Raw genomic sequence first — 20754 nt, 5'->3', positions numbered from 1 at the left:
ATCCCCCACCTCATCTGATACAAGAGCCACAATCTTGTTCCATTGTACAGAGGGGGACACTGAGGCCCTGGGCGGGCTGGGTCTTGCCCACGGTCACAGCTGGGTCAGGGCAGAGCGTGACCTGAAGCCAGGGCGTACGTACAGGCGTGAGACTGCCTAGCTTTAACTCCTGGTGCAGCGTTTGTGAGCTGTGACCTCTGGCGAGTTTTTGCTCGGAGCCTTCACTGTCCCCATCTGTGACATGGGGCCTCGTGGGGCTATTGTGAGGGGCCTGGACACTCGGGACATGGTGGAGAATTGCTAACCGTGGCCTCAGACATCACATGTCAGCCCACCCTCACTCTTTGGAGCCAAAAGACACGCAGACTTGGGCTGAGCTGTGAAGAATAAACTTTAATCTCTCTTGGGGTAGGGGCTCTAGTTCGACTGCTCTCTAGGGCATTCTAGGTGGGGTCACAGAGCCGTGCACACGCACTCGGTACAGGCAAGTGAAGCGTGGGTTCCCCCAGTTGCTCGATATCTTCACCTTGACAGCCCCAAAAGCTCGGACAGGCTGGTTCTGCAAGAGACTCACAGACATGGAGCCATTGGCTTCCACTCTGCCTTTCCAGAAGGGTGTTTGGGAGTGGAAAGGAAGCCTCCCATTTCACAGGTGGGAAAACTGAGGCTCAGGTAGGAGAATGGACTGTCCAGAAGCCACACAAGAAATTGATACTCAGGGGCTGGGATGGAAGGTGCTGAGGCCAGAAGGACGGATATACTGTGATTGAGAAAGTGTCCCAGCCTTGGGGCCCTGGTACATATGGCTGTGGGACCCCAGGGCAAATCACTGCCCCCCCTTGGGGCCTCAGTTTCCCCCTCTGTAAGATGGGAGGGTTAATATCTGCTTCCCAGGTTTGCTGTGGGCATGAAACAAGATCCTGGAGCTAGCTGGCCTGCCACTTGGTAGACGTTCAGTGAGTGCTGCCTCCTCCCCTTTTTGACCCCTGAGAGGGGATGGAGCCCAGTGCAAAAGCTGGGGCCTTGGCCTTTGAGATCTCACTGGATGCTTTGAACCTCCCAGGGAATTACAAAGGGGAACCTGAGGCCTAGAGAGGAAGGGAATGGCCCAAGATCACACAGATTTGTGGGGTCGGGGTTTGGGTCAGTGTCAGCCTGAGTCTCAAGGCCATTCTACCAGCTACCCCTCGTGTCCCACTTCTGTTCCCAACTTCCACCCCTTCAGGTCTCCATTGGGTCAGGAGCTGATAACGGGGTCTCCCAGGATGGAGACGCTAAGTTGGAAGCCAGCAACCGTGGCCCAGCAGGCCCCTCCTGTTTCACATCTGCTGTCCCTGGAGGAACTGCAGCGGGTGGACTCCGGGGCAGGTCAGGGGAACGATGTATTGCTAGAAGCTGGATGGATCTCCTCGGGGTCCCACTTTTTGCCCTGGGCAGTGGCTCCATGCTCTGAGCCTCAGTTTCCTCACTTGTCAAGTGGGCTAGTGACAGTTTTACACACCTGAGGCTACTGGGGGGACGAAATGGGGTTCCCTGGGGAAAGCCCTGCACATGATGTACATTCAGTATGTGCTCCACATGGGCAGCTTTTCTCCGGTACCTGGAGCTGGAACATCTGAATGATGTTTTCCGGCTGAAACTGAAACGCCCCCAGGAACACCTCCTCCCTGGGAGAGCCTTCCATGCCCTGTAGAATCAGAACCAAGGAGAAAGTATCAGGTATGGGTAGGGCCTTCAGAGGGTGCTGCCCCTCTCCAGCTGAGACTTGCATACCTCCCGGCATGGGGAACTCCCTACCTCTTTGGGCATCATTCCACTGCAGCACAGAATAATGGATAGGAAAGAGCACTCGACTGGGAATCAAAAGCCTGAGGGTCCTCTTCTAACTCCGTCACGGACTTGTAGGATTTGGGTGTTACCCTGACCCTTTTCTGGACCTCAGTTTCCTTGTCAATGATCTCTGAAGACCAAACTGGGCTCTGAAAATCTTGGCTTGAAATAAAGTAGCTGCTTATCTCCCATTCTCAAAGGCTGTGATCAGCTCCGAACCTAGTCACCCTCAACCTTGACAAAGCCTCAGCCAACCCCTCTAGCCTGGTGGGTTGTGCAGACGGAGTGCCCAGAGTCCCACCATATGAGGCTGGCCCCTTAGCCAAGCCTTGCTCCCTGCTGGGGCATGCTCACGTAAATGACGAAGTCCTTGGGAGAAGTGTCCAGGCTGCCCGACAGTGAGATGGTCTTGGGGATGTGCTGCAGTGTCAGGTTGGACAGGTAGACCTTCTGGGCCAGTCGGATGGTCACCTGACCTCGGTCCCCGGAGAAGGCCCAGCAGTTGCCAGGCGTCATGTTGGGCTGGAAGGGGCAGGTGCAATGGGGGCCATGCTGGGTGGGTGGGTGGAGGTGAATTCTTCGTCCCACCCTGGCTCCCCTAGATCTCTGCCTCCTGGATGAGCCAGATCCTTCCATCTACAAAGCTTAGGTCAAGCGCCACCAACTCCAGGAAGCTCCCCTGACTGCCGGCAGCAAGAATGAGCTTTCCTCTCAGCCCGGCACAGGGAGGACAGGAGCCTGCTTGGGGCCGTGAAGGTTCCTTGACCCTCAAGTCTTGAGGCGTGGGTGGCGGGCCCCTTCCAGTGCTGAAGCAGGCTGTCCCTTCCCTGCCCCTGCCCCGTCTCTGTCTCGTGTTCCTACCTCTCCCCCTACCCCAGGGACCCACTCCCTTTGCGCACACCCCCAGTGTCCACTTCCAGGTCCTGCTCCCAGAACCCTGACCACATCCCTGCCACCCTCTCCTCGTCCCCCCAGCACCCCTGCCTCGAGGATCACGTCCGGGGGCTGCGCATAGTTCCACAGCCGGATCCAGTTCCAGTAGGAGCGAGCCTTGTCGTGGTTGTACGTGGCTGACGTTTGCTCAAAGTCGATGGAGGCCCCTGTATGGGAGGGAGGGTCTGGTTGGGCGCTGACTGTGTGCCAGGTGAGTGCTTTGGGTGAGTCACTGGCCCTCTCTGGACTCCAGTGTTCCCTGGGAAATGGGAGTAAGAAGAGCAACAACAATAGGAATGCTAACATTCACCTCCTGGGGTTGCTGTGAGGAGCAAAGGAGTCCTTCCCTCAGAGCCTCATTGATGACAGCCTCCCCATTATTCCGATGGCTATTGTTAGGGCTATTGCACAGAGGAGGGCACTCCTGCCCTGAGAGCTTAAGCCAATGCCCTCTGACCCCACATGCCCTTGGGTCTGGGCCCGTCCACCCTGCCCGCCCTGCCTCGCCTCCTTCCGCCTGCCCCCCCACCCCGCGTGCTCCTGCTGCGTCCCCACAGGGGTACCTTCACTGGGGCTCCCCTGGGTCGGGAATACTTTTCCCTCCTGGCCAGGTCTCAACTCAAACGTCCTCCCGCACCCCCCTCTGCCTGGGTCGCCTCTCTCCCAGCCACCTGCTCTGGTTTTCCACAGCACTGATTCCCACCTGCAATTGTTCTCCCTGATGTGGGGCAGGTGCGGCTCAGCTGGCCTCTGGGTCTGGAGGATGTGAGTGGGTAGAGGGGTCATGGGGGGCCTTCTCTCCCTGCCTCAGCCCCCCTTTTGAGACAACAGAAAATTGTAACAAGAGAACCGTCTGTGGGGGCAGAGGTTAGCTCTGACCATGGCGGCAGAGAGTGCACCAGACCAGAACTGAAATCCATCCTCTGAAGAGTTTCTGGGGAAACTTGATGTGGGCAGATTGTTGCGGTGTGGGGGGTGGGGAGTGAGGGGGAGTCACTTACCTATAGATTTTAGGGCAAAGTCTGGCTTTTCAATAAAATCTCCTTGTATCATCTTCATTATTTTCTGGGCAATTTTTTCCTGAGGAGGCAGAAAACACAGGCTGTTTGCTGATGTGTTCTGACAGGTCATGTCCACACGTGTGTTCACACCAAGTGACAGGTGACTGCAGGAACTCTCTTGTCCTTAACTGTTTACCCTTGCCTGTGGAGACCGTGGCTGGTCCTGGCACAAGACCACCCAGTCACCCCATGGTGAGGAGGCCCAGGTGACACAGAGCCATACCTACCCCCCTCCCCACTGGGTTTCCTCAGTGCTTCCACGTGCACCATGACAGGGTGTCCCACTTGGGACAGGACTTTTAGTGAAGTGAAGAAGCAGGGGGTCTGGAGTCAGACAAACTTTTACTGCTGTGGGGCTTTGGGCTAGTTACTGCCCCTCTGAATCTTGGCCTTCTTTCGTTTTTTTTTGAAGATTTTACTTATGTATTTGACAGAGAGAGACAGCGAGAGAGGGAACACAACCAGGGGGAGTGGGAGAGGGAGAAGCAGGCTTCCCGCCGAGCAGGGAGCCCGATGCGGGGCTCGATCCCAGGACCCTGGGATCATGACCCAAGCCAAAGGCAGACGCTCAATGACTGAGCCACCCGGGCGCCCCTGATTCTTGGCCTTCTTGTCTGTACCATGGGGACGATAATCATGTCCCCCTCTGGCTGCTGTGCAGATTAGAGCCAGGGACTTGTAAGACTACTGTGTGCCAGGACCGTCCTCAGTGTTACATATGTTCACTCTTTTCCCCTCACATCAACCCTAGGAGGCATGTGCTATGATCACCCCTATTTTAAAGATAAGAATATTAAGGCACAAAAGGTAATGTGTGCAAGGTCACACAGCTGGTAAGAGGCAGAGCCAGGCAGTTTGGTTCCAGTGTTTGGGCTCTTAGCTACTACACTCTCCTGCCAGATAAAGACTGCAAAGCACTTAGCATAGTTGGTGCTCAGTAAATGCTGGCTGTTATTTTTATTAGACTCTTCAAAACTGTGGCAGATTGTATTTCCCCAAAATGGCCATAACACAGTCTCCTGTAACACACCTTTCTTTCAATATGACTTTGATACTCTGTCTGTTGAGAGGTGGGGCTAAAGTTCCCTCCCATCAGTCTGGGTGGGCCTGTGGCTCTGGCAGAGGTGATGCCGTGTGACTTCTGGGCTAAGCCTAAAAGGGGGTACAGCTCTACTTGGTTCTCTGGGGATGCTCACTCTTGGAAGCCAGCTACCATGCTGTAAGGAAGCCCACACAACACTGAGAACACATGTATGAGTGCTTTAGTCAACAGCCCTGAGTTCCCAGCTGATAACCAATATCAACTTCTAGATATGTGAGTGAAGATGCTTCCAGATGGGTCCAGATACAGTTGCCAAGTCACCCCAGCCTTCAAGTCTTCCCAGGTGAGGCCTCAGGCATTGTGGAGCAGTGACAAACCATCCCCACTGCATCCTATTTGAATCCCTGACCCACAGAATCTCTGAGCATAATAAAATGATTGTTTAGCACCACCAAGTTTTGGAGCAGTTTGCTGTGTGGCAGTAGTAACTAGACTAGCCACAGGGTTACAGGGCAGTGATTATAATTTGTTTTGTTGATGTGGAAACTCAGAAAGTTTGGTGACCTGCCTAAGCTCCAAAAGGTAAGAAAAGATATTGCATCCATAAAACAAGAATAGAAATCTATGAAAAGGAACACCCAGAGAGAAAAAAAGAAAATTCTTAGGAATTCAGAATATATTAACAAAAATGAAAAACCCAGTAGAAGTTTTGGTAGATAAAGCTGAGATTATGTTCTCAATTTCAGAACAAACAAAGAGAAGAAAACAGGGAGAGATGGAAGAAAACGGAGGATGAGTTCAGGAATTTAACATCCAAATAAAAGGAGCTTCAAAAATGAGAATAAAACAAATATGGCTGGGGGGAAAACACCCATTTAATCACATGAGTAAAGAACACTTTTTAGGACTAAAGGACATGAGTTTCCAGATCATAATGGCCCCAATGGTAGCCAGCCGATAGGCAAATTATTATGACATTTAAGATGTAAGGTGAGATGTAGGGCCTCCAGGTAAGATGTAATAAGTTACAGAGGATCAATGCTCTGACTAAAAACAACTAGGAAAGGCCATATAGTTTACTAAATCATATTTTAAAGCCACCACTAAGCTATGGGAGAAATGAGGACCACAGGGATTAAAATTATAGAGAGGAGAGAACCATTCTGAAATACGCTAACAATATTTTAATCCCTGGGGGCATTTGATAATTCTGGGCATGAGCTGAAGGCGTGGGTTTAGGCTGAACAAGGGCTGCTACTGGTGAAAGAGAAAGCAGCAAAGATTTTAATAGTCACAGGACTAAAAAGATAAAATTGGAGACTTGATGAGCCTCAAACCTGAACAGTTTTCCCCATAAGATGTTAACTGAAACCCAGAACTATGGAAGGGGCTAAAGAACTACCTTGAAAACTTCTGAAAGACAGAGTAAAACTTCCCAGTCTCACAACGCTTGGGAAACCAAGTCCCTTTCAGTGAGGGGACCTCAAAACAAAATAAGCAAGAGATTAAAGCCCTACAAAAATCTTCTTAGTATATAACAGAATCATTTGGAGGGCTTGTTGAAACACAGATGGTTGGCTTCCATCTTCAGTAGGTCTGAGGAGGGCCCATTGATTTGAATTTCTAATATTTTCCCAGGTAATGCTGATGCTGCTGATATGGGGGCCACACTCTGAAAACCACTGCCCTAGGAGGAGTGGTGAATCAATACTCAGAAGCTTTAGCTGCACCTGAGGGCACTAAACCAATTATGGGCACAATTAGAGGCTGAGAATCCAAGCTTGCCCCAGGCAGAGAAGGTTACCCCTGGGGTCAGAGATTTTGCATTGATGCAGGGCTGGAAGACAAAATTGGAGACTTGAGAAGCCTCAGACATACGGTCAGTCTTTCCCATCAAGACATCTACCAAAAGTCTGAAGCTGCATGGGCAGCACATTGAAGGGTTAAGCTGAAACCTCTGACTAAATCTTATACAAATTGCAATCCAGGTCTGAGTCAGCTCAATGAAGATCTACATAGAAGTGATCAGTGTATTCATCTTCCTTACAAAGAAAAGGGAGAACTCTCTCTAGTTGAAGTTATAATTATCTGGAGCATACAGTTCTTTTGTATACAATGTCCAGAAAAACACTAAAAAATTTCTGGACAGGAAGAGACAAGACCATATGATTGATACTCCAAAGAAAACCAGATAAGAGAAAAAGACCATAGATGATCCAAATATTGGATTTAGCAGACAAGGATTTAAAAATAACTATGACAAAATGTTAAATAGAAGAAAAAATGGACAACATAGATGAGATGTTGGAGAATTTCACCACAGAATTAAAATTTATGAAAAAGAATCAAATGTATATTCTAGAACTAAACAAACAAAATCATTAGTGAACCTGAAGAAATGTGAATAGAAAACATCAAAAACTTAAGCACATAGAGAAAAAGAATGAAAATCAAACATACCAAGTAATAGCATAGGAATTATGTGGAACACACTCTAAAATTCTAGCATAGATGTAATTGGAGTCCCAGGAGAGGAGATAGATAATGGGAAGGAAACAATATTTTAAGAAATAATAGCTAAGGAATTAAAAAAACTATTGAAAAACATCAACCCATAGATCCAATAACCTCAGCAACCCCACCCCAAGCAAGTTAAATATAGAACATCGGAAATAAAAAGAACATCCTACAAACTCCCAGAGATAGGAAAAAAAACCCCACCAAAAACAGATCATACTCAAAGGACCAATAATAACACTATTGTACTTCTCAACAGCAACAGTATAACTAGAACACAATAGTGGAATTCTTTCAAAATTTTTAGGGGAAACTTTCCTATCTAGAATTCTATACCCAGCCCAACTATCAATCAAATGCAAGGGTAAAATAAAGATATTTTCAAATGTGCAAGTTCTAAGCAAATTAATAAGCCTCCTATTTCACTCTCTTCCAGGAAGTTGTTGGGGGATGTGCTCTAATAAAACTTGAGAAATAGGAAAAAAGGCATTAAACAAAGAGAGAAGTCAGATGTTTGGGAGCAGAATGGCCAGGATCTCACCTCGTCTGACATGGCTTCCATCAGCTGGAGCTTGGCGATGAGCTGGGTCATGTTACCTCGGAGGTCCTGGATTTCCCCAGTGTGATGCCGCACCTTCTCCTGGTACATTCTTACAAGGAAGGAGTTAAAACATGGACCAACTGATTTGTGATGCTGCTATTGTCACCCTCAGCTTCTACTTTTGTCAGTCAACCCACAAAGAATTAGCCTCAGATTTTCTCATTCTCCTGGGCCCATCTCTGGCCCTATCCAGCAGGTTCTTATCTCTAAAATATTACTCATGCTCTTCCTCTTAACTTGGAATATTTTTAAATTTAACTTACTTCTTCCAAATATTCCTGAGTATTTTGTTTGCTATTAAGGATGCTGCCACCAGGTGGTATCTTGTTGGTTAAAATTTCTACTCAGCTACCATTTGCTGAGTGCTAAACTGAGGCCAGGAATTATTCAGGACAGTTTACGTCTTCTTTAATATTGATAATTACCCAGAGCAAGGTGGGTGTTATGCCTCGTCTCATAAATGAGAAGTCAAAGGCCCAGAGAGGTGAAGTAACTTGCAAAAGTTTAACCATGTAGGAAGTATGGGAGCTAGGATTTAAACCTAGGTTGGTCTGACAGCAGAACCCACATTCTTAGCCAATACATCACAGGAACTAGATATAATTCTGGTTTTTAGGTGATAATAAGACTATTTAGCAGATTCTTCTTACCTCAAGCTCTGCAGTGGACTATTTATGCTGTCATCCTGGTAGGGTATTGAGGAAAGCAAGGGATCTTTTTCAGATGCCCTAATCTGGGTCCAATAGAACTTCATCCATCCATTCTCCCACAACCATAAATCCATCCATTCATCCACCTTCCCATTTACTCTTCCATCCATTCACCCACCTACCATCTATCCAAAATCCAATATACCTTCCATTTTAAATCCGTTCATCCACATCCATCCACCCTTCCACCCATCCACCATCCCATCCAACCACCCTTGCCAACTCATCTACTCTTCCATTTATCCAACCTTCTTTATCCATCCACCCTCCTATCCATCTAACTTACCTTATATATTGACCCTTTCATCAATCCTTTCACTTTCCCATCTATCCAACCTCTCATCAACCATCCATCCATCCATCCATCCATCCATTTACCCACCCGCATATCCCACCTGCCCTCTCATCTGTCCATTTTCTCATCCATCCAGTCTTCCATTCATCTGTCCATCTATCCCCCCAGCCATTTCCCTACATCCCTGCATCCATCACTTCCATTGCCCCATCCACTCTCCCTCCATTCCACATTTCCTTCTGATCATCCAGTCAACCAACACTGATAGTGACAACCCTGTGCCCATCCCTGAGGTGGACATCGCTGGAGTGAATCAGACCTGGCTCTGTCTTCAAGAGCTCCCAGTACAGTTGGGAAAATAGTCATGATTACAGAAGATTGCATTCATGATTACAGAAAATTGTGGGAGGAAAGGGGAATGTCATCACCTCCACCTGTAATTTCTGAGGGAAGTGACATTTTAGCTGGATCTTGAAGTTATGAAGGAGTCTAAAAGGAGAGAAGAGGAGAGGGAGGGACAAGCTCCTCAGATCCCCTTTCTCTTTAGCCCTTCTGAGACTCTTTGCTGTCCTCTGATAGGGATCTCTGGCCACCGATTTCCTCCTTCTTTCTCCCCAGGAACCACAAAGCAAATGGTCTCATTTCATTTGCGCAGAACAAACTGCCTTGCATAGAGAGAAAATTGTGTTCCATCCTCACTCTCCCACTTTAGGAGGAAGATTTGGCAAAGGAAAGATAGGTAACCTCCGGGAGTGAGTGACAGGAGAGTCCTTCTGTAAGAAGGACGATTGCATCTGGTCTTTTAAGGTCACATTTTGGTGGGAGAGATGGGTTCCAGGTGGGTGGCATGGCAGAGGCAGAGATTTGGGGCTGGGATGAGTCAGGAACTGATCAGGGTCCAGATGTGGTGAGAGTGAGAGAAGCTGATGGAGGCAACATTGCCTAGTTGGGGTGAGGTTAGTCAGTGGTGGGGCCTGAAGAGCGCACACACACTCACCTGCCAGACTTCCATTTTGGATGGTAAGTGCATAGAAAACATCCAGAATCCTGTGGGGCCAGGAGAATGAGAATAAGCCATGTAAGATGAAAGGTTAAAAGTTTAAGCTCTGGCATTAAGGTATCTGGATTCAAATCCCAGCTTTGGCACTAACATTGTGCAACTTTGGAAGAACTTATTTAATCTCTCTATACCTAAATTTCCTCCTCTGTAAAATGGGAATAACAGTAATATCCACTTCATGATCAAACGATATCATATATGCAAAGTGTCTCACATAAACCAAATAATCCATGTCCCGTCTCCCTCCTCATTCCACTGGGAGAATTGATGAGAGAAGAAAATGAGATGGTCTTCCCTGCATATTATGATCTCTGTGCTGCCTGAAACCCTACCATTCAAGCCATTATTAAAAGTCTTTAAAATCTATTCATCGTTCATGATAAAACAATCAACAACTAGGAATAGAATGGAACTCCCTCAATCTGATAAAGCCCATTTATGAAAAACCCACAGCCAATAACATACTTAATGATAAAAGACTGGATGCTTTCTTCCTAAGATAAGGAACAAGACAAGTATGTCTACTCTTGCTATTTCTTTTTTTTTTTAAGATTTTATTTATTTATTTGAGAGAGAGTGAGAGAGAGCACAAGCGGGGGAGAGGGAGAAGCAGGCTCCCTGCTTGGGGAGGGAGCCCAATGTGGGGCTCAATCCCAGGACCCTGGGATCATGAACTGAGCCGAAGGCAGATGCCTAACCAACTGAGCCACCGAGGCGCCCTTACTCTTGCTATTTCTATTTAACATTGTCCTGAAGGTTTTAGCCAGGTCCATTAGTCAAGAAAAAGAAATAAAAGGCAGATGACATAACCTTGCACACAGAATCCTAAAGTATCTAAGACTGGGTGTCTTGCCCAGTGTCAGAAGTGATAAATGAATTTAGCAAGGTTGCAGGATACAAGATCAGTATATGAAGATCAATTATATTTCTAAACACAAGCAATAAACAACCTGAAAATGAAATTAAGAAAACAATTCCATTTACAATAGCATCTCAAAAAATAAAATACTTGGAATAAATTTAATAGAAGTCCAAACCTTGCACTCTGAAAAAACCAAAACATCATTGGAGGAAATTAAAGAAGACATAGGGACATATGTCAATAATGGAAAGACAACCCATGTTCATGGATTGGAAAACTTAATATTGTTAAGGTGACACTACTCCCCAAATTCATCTATGAATCAATGCAATCTCTCTCAAAATCCTAGTAGCCTTTTTTTAAGAAATGGAAAAATGATCCTAAAATTCATTTGGAAATGTAAAGGACTATAACTGCCAAAATAATTTAAAAAGAACAAAGTTGGAGAACTCAAACTTCTGGATTTCAAAACTTACTACAAAGTTATAGCAATCAATCCAGGGTAGTACTGGCAAATAGCTAGACAGATAGATCGAGGGAATAAAATAAACCCTCACATTTATGATCAATTGATTTTCAATAAAGATGCTAGACAATTCAATAAGGGAAAAAATAGTCTTTTCAATAAATGGAACAACTGGATATCTACATTCAAAAGAATGGAGTTAGACGCTTACCTCACACCATATGCAAAAATTAACTAAAAAATGGATCATAAACCTAAATGTAAGAGCTAAAACTATACAAATCTTGGAAGAAAAAGTGGGAGTAAATCTTTATGGCTTTAGGTTAGGCAATAGTTTCTTGCATCTGACATTAAAGCACATATATGACAAAAGAAAATATAGATAAATTGGACTTCATCAAAATTTAAAAAATTTGGGACACCTGGGTGGCTCAGTCAGTTAAGTGTCTGCCTTCGGGCTCAGGTCATGATCCTAGGGTGCTGGGATTGAGTCCCCCATTGGGCTCTCCAGGGGGGAGTCTGCTTCTTCCTCTTCCTCAGCTTGTGTGCTCTTTCTTTCTCTCTCTCTCTCTCACATAAATAAAATCTTTTTTAAAAAATTTAAAAATTTGTGTCACAAAGGAAACCATCAAGAAAGTGAAAAGACAACCCACAGAATGGGAGAAAATACTTGCAAATTGTATCTCTGATAAGGGACTTGTATCCAGACTATATAAGAAACCCTTACAACTCAATAATAAAAAGACAAACCAATTTAAAAATGGGCCAAGATCTGAACAGACATTTCTCCAAAGAAGATCTACAAATGACCAATAAGCACATGAAAAGATGCTCAACATCATTAATCATTAGCAAAATGAAATAAAAACCACAGTGAGATACCATTTCACCCCCTCCCCAAATGGCTAAAATAAAAGATAATAACCAGTGTTGGTGAGGATGTGGAGAAATTGGATCTTCATACATGCTGGTGGGAACGTAAAATGGTGCAGCTACTTTGGAAAAAAAGTTTGGCAATTTCTCAGATAGTTAAGTATAGAGTTGCCTCATGACTCAGCAATTACGCTTCTAAATATAAACCCAAGAGAATTTCTTTCTTTATTTAAAGATTTTATGTATTTATTTGAGAGAGAGAGAGCCAAGCAGGGGAAGTGGCAGGAAGAGGGAGAGGGAGAAGCAGACTCTCCCGCTGAGCAGGGAGCCCAATGGGGGACTCAATCCCAGCACCCTAGGATCATGACATGATCCTAGGTGCCTCTACCCAAGAGAATTTAAAACACATATCCACACAAGTATTTTACAGGAAGATTCCCTGGAACATTAATAATGGTGGTCAAAAAGCAGAAACAACTGTAATATCCATCAAACAATAAACGGACAAACAAAATATGGCATATCCATACAATGGAATATTTTCAGCCATAAAAAAGGGTCAAATGTTGTTCTATGCTACACCATGGATGAACTTTGAGAACACAAGGATGAGTGAAAGAAACCACCAAGACCCCATATTATTGTATGATTCTATTTATATGAAATGTCCAGAATAGGCAAATCCATAGAGACAGAAAATGGATTAGTAGTTGGTCGCCTAGGTCTGGGGTGAGGGGGAACAGGAAACCGTGATAGGGACTGGCGAATTTCTTTGTGGGGGTAGTGAAAATACTGGAATTTGATAGTGGTGATGGGTGTATGACTTTGTGAATATACTAAAAACCACTGAATTATACATGCGAAAATGGTGATCTTTATGGTATGCGAATTATATTTCAATAAAGCCATTATTTTAAAAAATCTTATTTGTTGGGTTAAGTTTCCTAGGAATTTCTAATTTCCTAGGAAATTCTCCACACACACACCCCGCCCAACCCCACTTCCCTGGGCCAATATGCTTGAGTGGAGGGAGGACATCCCTTTGCCTGGGAAAGTAAAGCTGTGATGTGGGAGGTGGGTAGCAATGGCTGGAAGGAAGCCATAGAAAACTCAGAAATGAGTAATAATGATCATACCGTGGTTGGGGGAGAACTTTACAGTTTTCAAGGCTTTTCTTAGCTTTCAAAAAATTTCCTTGGTCATCAGTTAATTTACTCCTCACAGCAACACTCATTAGACAGATGGGGAAACTGAGCCTCCTAGAAGGTCACTGTCTTGCCCAGGGTCACATAGTCAGTGTCAGGGCCTTCACTCTTTCCCTCCCCAGGTGGGGCGAGAGCTCAGGGATACCTCTACCTGGGGCAGGGCCCCGGAGACGTACCAAAAGCACAGAGGACCAGAACACCTGTCTTTTCCATGAGCTTCTGGAAGAACAGCTTGCATCTGGAAGAGAAGGAAGCAGTGGTCAAGGTGAAGAGAGGCTTTGCACAGGCTAGCAAATCCTGGCCTGGCCCTTGCCCTTTTCCCACTGGGAAGGTAAGGACCCACCCCGGGCAGTGAGACACCCCCTCCAAGATGCTGACTGAGTCCTGGGGCTGCACAGCATCACAAGGGGAAGAAAGCTCTTACTCCCGTATCTGGGGCCGTCAGAGATCCACTCGCAGTGGTCACCCACATCCTCTTCACACCCTTTCTCCATCTACAAACTGTCTGTTCCCTCACTTCTGTCCTGGTGAGCACATCCTTCAGAGTTCAACACAGACGAACGTCCCCTCCTCCTACGACCTCCAGAGTCAAAGCCGGCCTCCTCCCCTTACCACTGGTTTTGGTGTCTGCCTGCCTTCCCCTGACTGGGAGCTCAGGAGTGGTGAGGGTCAAGGCTGGGCCCAGAGTAGGCATTGAGATGTTTAGAATGCAAACTCTAAGTGAATGAATGAGGTGGAAAGCTCTACAGGAATTCGGAGGAGTTTGCATGGACCAGAAGGGTGAAGTGAAAGGATGGGACAGGCATTCCAGGCAGGAAAAACAGCATGTGCCAAGGTACTGAGGCGGAAATAGGAATAGCAGGCCCAGGGGGTGAGAACCCTAGCCTTGCCAGCCCGATGGATCCACAGCAGGACGCATAATGAGGCAGCTCAGAAAGGAAGCATGGGACAGGATTCCAGAAGGCTGCAGGTGAAGGAGGAAGCCACAGTGGGTTCTGAGGTGAGAGATATGATAAAAGCCAGGTTTGGGATGGCTTCTTTGGTCTGGTGATCACGAGGAGGTTCAAACCAGTGAGGGGGCTGCCATGGTAACCAGCTGCATGTTCCCTGCCCCCATCGGCCTCCCCTCGCCTGCCCCTGCTCACCTGCAGGTACTGAACAGAATCTGGTGAACCTGAGTCCTCAGGAAGCAGGCCAGGCAGGTGATCCAGGCTGCAGGGGAGGCAGGAGGGCGGTGAGCAGCTGCACCCTTGTTCTTACCCTACAAAGCCTTGCAGGGGGCGAGGCCCTCTTGCTGGGAGACCTAACAGCTGGGAGCTACCTAACAGTGACTCGGGAGCACAAAAAGTCTGGGATGTGCCTCTGCCCATTCCCAGACACTGGGAGTTTCTCAAGGGCAGGGTCCTTGTCTGGTTTATCCCTGGCGGCCTGGTGTTGCCCAGCAGGGAGCTAGATAAAAAGCTGGGATTCAGGAATAGATAAGTAGGTGGGAGGATACATGAATGGACAGAAGAATGATGAGACCACGGCTTGGAAGGTGGCTAAATAGGAAGACAGATGAGAGGATGGGCAGATGGAAGGCTAGCTAGAAGGATGGATGGGTGGATGACTGGGTGGGTGTGAATATTAGCAGATAAAGGAACGGGGGACCTGATGGTTGACTCGGTGAATGGTTGACTGGCTGGCTGAAATAACGGGGCCCACGGATATGACAACAGATGGCTATGCGGACAGATGATCCGAGAAATGACTGAGTGATGAGTAAGTGGAGGGGCAGGTGGATGAACAGAGAAGTAGAAGACGGATCTTTAGAGTGTGGTCAGACCACGTTCCCGAAGTGAGGACGCATGGCATCAGACTGTTCCCGGGACTTCACCAGCGGCCTCCTGGCCCAGGGGCCGGGCTGGGGGTCGAGTAGGGGAGGGCCCGACAGTTAGCTCCTCCTCCAAACAGTGTGTCTCTCTCCTACTCCTCTCTCCAGCCACCAAAGAGATCCTGGCTGGAATGACACCCCTGACACCCCCAGACTTCCCTCCCTCCCCTGCAGCCTGGCAGAGGCCTTACCCCCCCTGGTCAGCCTGGCCTGCGGCTGGGCCCTCTTCCCAGGCCCAGGCCGACAGCCAGGGCGGTTCTTCAGTACATACGTACACACACACGCCAGCAGGCACTGGGTCAGGCCCGGGACTGGGGCGCTGATGCGGATAGGCAGCACGAAGGCATCACCTGCAGAGAGCGTGGGGCTGTCATGTCAGTGCCAGCCTCGGGGACATGGTGCCTTGCAGACTCCAGGGGAGCACCCTGAGCTGGGGGTGGCCATCCCTGCTTCCCACCCCACCCCCCGCTGGGTGACCCCGGGGTGCCCATCTGGGCATCTCTGAGCCTCGGCCCCTTACTGTTCACGAAGACCCCGGGGCTCCCCCTCCCCGCCCTGCTCACTCGCATTTGGCAAAGTGTCCTCTGTTATCCTGCAGGTGTTCCGGTTTCTTGCAGGGGGCCTGGGGATAACAAGACTCAGAATCGCATTTTAGAATTTTTAAGAAACGCGGTTGTCCCCGTGTTCCAGATTGAGAGACTGAGGTGCAGAGAAGTTTGCCCGAGACCACCAGCCTGTGAATCAGGGACACACCCAGGGCTGACTGACCCCAAAGCCAAGTCTCTTTTGAGGAAAGGACTCCGTCTGCTCTGGTAGTCACCGGTGGTTATCCGCCAAAAGCCAGTCCCTCCCCTCGCTGGCAGGAGACTGGTTTTGGTCCCTTGTCCCCTCCTACCCCGCCCGTGTGCTTTTGGATAATCCTGATTGCTCCAAGCCCGCTCTAGGACTCCCAGTGCCTTTGCTGTGGCCGGCTCGGTGGGGGCCGGTCCGCAGGGGTGAGGGGTGAGGGGTGGGGGTGGGGGTGGGCTGGGTATTGGGGTCTGGCACTTGCGGAAAAGGCTTTCTTGTCGCTAAAATGAGACCCACGGGAAACAAGGCCCACTCTCCTTGCACCTAGACAGCCAAGCTTCTCCGGGCCCCTGGAACTGTGGTAGCCAGCTCTGACAGCGGGGAGGCCAACAGGAAGAGCAAAAAGATGGCAGGGACCTGGGTCTCAGGGGACATTGCAGACACGCAGCATTGACGTGCTCTGGAGCCATCCACCTCTTGGGACCTCTTGGTGTGTGAGATAACAAATTTTTATTTATTTCTTAAGACAATGGTCTCCAAACATTTATTATTATACCCTCCCCCAATGTATTTATGTTTATTCCTTAAGAAATTCTCTATATAACACCACATATATATTATTTACTCTTTCAAATGTGCAAATTTATTTATACATTCTTGAGTAATAGAAATTAAAAGAGGGTGAGCTAAAAATATATACACTGGAGTTCTAATAAGTTCTCCCCTTCACCCCAGGGGATTGTTTTGGATACCCTCTTGGGATATACACCCCGTTTTGGGGGCCCAGCGGTAGGCAGGTAGATGGCAGAGGCGCGCGTTTCCCCACTTACCACCGTCTCCCTCGCTAGCCTGGGACCTCCATGGGGGCAGGGAGCACAACCGCTGGGTGCAGCCTGTGTCCCCAGCACCCTGCCCAGTGCCCGCACACACTAGGTGCTCAATAAGCATGTGTTGGGGATGACTGCCCCTCCACCCCCTTGGCGGGGAGATTTTAGGAAATCCACCGTCAGACCTCCCCGACCTCAGCTGCTGCCTCCATGAAGGCCGTGGGTCATGCCCACTCACCTCCGGGGGAGAGGGCAGAGGGCCAGCGTTTTGTAAACTGCAAAGAACCGGCAGAGGGAAGGGCTGCCATCCTCACCTCCTGGACCTGACATCCTCGGGCGGGTCACACGGGTCCCCGGGGCTCCTTGAGGACCGTGGCATCGATTTTCTTCTCTAGGAAATCCGGGGGGGGCAGTGGTGCGGGGGCTCTCTGGGAGTCAGCGAGGGGGAAGCGGCTGCCGCCTCTGCCACTTCCTAGCGTTCCCTGGAAGGTGCCACGCAGGATCTCGCCGGGTCAAGCAGAGCTGTGGGCACTGTGACCTCATAGAGCAGAGGGCGGGGTCTCTGCCCAGTCTCCAGCTCGGCCCTGGAACTCCCCCTTGCACGGACCCATTGTGACCCACTTTCCACTTTCAAGAGGAGGAAATTGAGGCCCCAGGGCAGGAAGGGCCATGCCAGGATCTCAGGGGCTGTGCAGCAGCCAGAGCAGAGGCTCCAAGGTCCAGGCCAGGCTTTTTCGTGCCCCCAGCTCCTTCCCTGCTCCAAGGTTCCCAGACTTGCCACCTGCCTCAGCACCTGCTTAGGCTGTACGCGAAGGCATCTTATATGTGGGTCTCGCATAACACAAAACGATGTATATGCTGTTGTTTTAATAAAGTTCTACATTTGCTGGAGACAAATAAAAGCATACCAGAGTGGAAATGTCTGGCTACGTTTTTTTCCTGTCAGCTCTGCCGATGGAGAGTTTATTCAGATTATGAAGCTAAAAGGAACTCCTTTTGCCCCTGGGGGGCAGTTTCTCAAATTGTAGGCTAAGTTCCAGTGGTAAGCTGAAGAATCGCCCCTCGGGAAGGCCTGCATACTAACACCTGAACGTGGGGCTGTGTTAGGTTACAGAACAAAGGTGATTTGGAGCTTGCAGATGGGATTAAGCTCGCTAACCAGCTGACCTTGAGATAGAAGAATATCCTAGCTTATCCAGGCAGGCCCGGTGTCATAAGGGTCTGGTAAATGGAAGAGGGAGGCAGCATGAGGAACCCTCAGCCCAACATGCTGGTTTGAAGGGGACGAGGCCTTAAGGCAGGCAGTGAAAGCAGCCTCTGGAAGCTGGAAAAGGCAGGGAAACGAATCCTCCCCTAGAGTTTCCAGAAAGGAACAAAGTCCTGCTGATACCTTGATTTCAGCCAAGCAACGTCCATGTTGGACTTCTGACTTCCAGAAATAGAATAAGTTTGTGTTTTAAGTCATTATGTTTGTAGCAATCTGTTAAGTAGCAAGAGGAAACTCATACAGTACCCCTGAGAACATTCGGTGAAGGGGAAGCCCTGAAATGCTGCCACTAGGATTGGTACAAGGGTCTTTCAGTTGTTCATTCACTCATTCAACGGATATTTACTGAGCCCCTGGTATGTTCCAGGCACCAGCTCCAGAGGTGAACGGAACCAGCTCCTGTCCCTGGAGAGGAGGGCAAAGTGGCTGGGGGAGCGCCTTGCCCGTAGCAGGTGCTCCCCCAACCATGCTGGCCGCTGCTGTAGGGAGGAGGGGCTGGTGAGGATCTCCCTCCCGTGTGTCCACTGGCTGTCAGTCAATATGGCCTGCGCTGGGTATGTCGAGGAAGAGGAAGTGTTCATGCCAAGAGCAAACACTGAGAGTGGCTTTGGTCAATATTTGTGTCCCTTTCCACCGAGTCTGCTGTTTGCCCCGGTGACAGTGAGGGAGGGCCAGGGGGCCCGGAGTAGGATGTGAGGGAGTACCTGGCATATGAACGGGGCAGGGGGGCTCTGTGCTTTCAGGGGAGGGCTTGCTGGGGTCTGTGGTCCCGGGCAATGCTGTGGGCCCTAGTGGGGATCCAATAGAGGGTGGGCTTGGGCTCTGGGCCTGGTATTGGGGCTGGTGTGGAGTCGGTGGGAGCCATGAAGGGCTCTGGAGTGGGGAAAGGCTCCAAGTCCCTTTGTGCCTATACTCCAGCTGAGCCATGCAGAGGGGCAGACAGTAAATGCACAAACACATATAAATTCCGCCCCCACTCATGCCAAGAAACAGTCAACTATTCACCCATAGCGTCCACACACGCCCCTAAACCACACCCCCACAGACACACTCTGTGTCCCAAGCCCACATATGCATACTGTACACAAAACTCCCATGCCTGCACTCATGTAGGTTCATGTACGCGGGCAGGTAACGTAAACCGAGATGCCAACATGCCCGCTTCATGTACACACTCACACACACACATTTTCCTCTGATCCTAGTCCTTAGTAGCTAATGCACATGTGTGTGATGAATGCACACACGCAACCACATACAGAGAAACACACGCACGCCCTCCACACACATATACAAGCTGCTTCTTGGGCACACACAGCTCCTCGGGCGCAGAGAGCCCAGGCGGAGGCTGGAGTTGGTAATGCAGAAGGAGACGATGGGCTGCATCCACTGTGAGCGAAATAGGCATTTGGAGGGAGCCTGCGGTGCGAAGTAGCAGGGCGGGGTCGTCCACACGCCCTCTCGTCTGTTGCCCTTTGAGTCAGGGTTCAGTGTGTGATCAGGAGCAGGGCTCAGTCAGGGACTGGGGCTAGGGCTCGGGTAACCTCCTGCTCCTCCTAAAAGGGGTCATGTTTCTGAGAGAGCTGAGAGGTGCCAGGCCCCAGAGGTTAGCGAGTCAGCCCCCCTGACTTGGGGCATCCACGTCCTCCTGGGCCTGGCCAGGCCTGGCTGGGGTGATGAGGGGGTCCCCCTCAGAGCAGTCCTCTTTCCCGAGATCTCCTGGCCTAGGAGGCCCCAGAGTGGCCCATCCCCAGGGCCTTGTAGCCGTTGGCAGCAGCCTGGTTACGTGGCAGCCCCACCACACAGATAGGATGAAACATTTTGGCAAAGGCCATGTTTGCAGGGAAAACACTCGCAACCACAAGCAAACCTGCCCTTCCCTGGGTCCCTTCACAGCCGGCCCTGCACCCACCGGGAGCCTCATAAAGCAGCTTCCACACCTGCAAGGGGCTCAGGAGACCTTGGCTGGGGCTGAGAATCCACCTGTCCCCGGAAACCACCTGAGGTAGGAGTGGGGATAGGGCTGGCATTTCTCCAGGGTGGAGCCTCGACTTCCCCATCTGTTCAATGGGAATACTACTTCCGACTGCCTTCTACAGAAGGGTCCATCCCCGGTCTTGTTTTGGGACTTTGGGCAAGTGCCACTTCTCTGGGCCTCTGTTAAGACCATCTCATCAGTGGGCCCTCATGCCTAAGTCAGACACAGATCCGTCCACTGGGCTGAGCTGGGTTGGGAGGGGTTGGGGGGCCATGCAGAGGCCTGCTTTTAGGACATTCCTCCCCTGGTACAGGATGAGATGAGGATAGGAGCCCCTCTGGATCCTCTGCTGGCAGGTTGGAACAGTAGGGACACTAGGATGGGCTGTCACATGGGCTGAACCCCTGGCATCAGGAAACACAGCCCTGGGCCTTGGGGTGATGGGCCTGGGCTCTCTCCTCGGGGCAGGAAGCAGCTCTCAGTCTCCCTACCCAGGAAGCTCGCCCTCCTGCTCTGGCATGGCTTCGGTCCGACAGCCGGCCCTAGTTTGCTGTGTGGCCTAAGG

General features: G+C 49.5%; 1 protein-coding gene across 1 annotated transcript; it reads right to left on the bottom strand.

Annotated features, from left to right (window-relative positions):
• Window positions 1–393: 393 nt before the first annotated feature.
• SUN5 (Sad1 and UNC84 domain containing 5) lies at window positions 394–20709 on the bottom strand. The gene is given in 14 exon segments (XM_035005615.1): window positions 394–447; window positions 449–559; window positions 1601–1687; window positions 2185–2352; window positions 2815–2930; window positions 3765–3843; window positions 7925–8033; window positions 8635–8669; window positions 9987–10036; window positions 13632–13693; window positions 14601–14667; window positions 15604–15678; window positions 15892–15950; window positions 20681–20709. Coding segments are annotated over 14 exon segments (1101 nt in total).
• Between the last annotated feature and the right edge of the window lie 45 nt (window positions 20710–20754).

The sequence above is a fragment of the Mirounga leonina genome, unplaced genomic scaffold, assembly GCF_011800145.1.
Source record: "Mirounga leonina isolate KUSES-001 unplaced genomic scaffold, KU_Mleo_1.0 Mir_150, whole genome shotgun sequence".
NCBI lineage: Eukaryota > Metazoa > Chordata > Mammalia > Carnivora > Phocidae > Mirounga > Mirounga leonina.
This window is presented reverse-complemented; position numbering and strand designations above follow the sequence as displayed.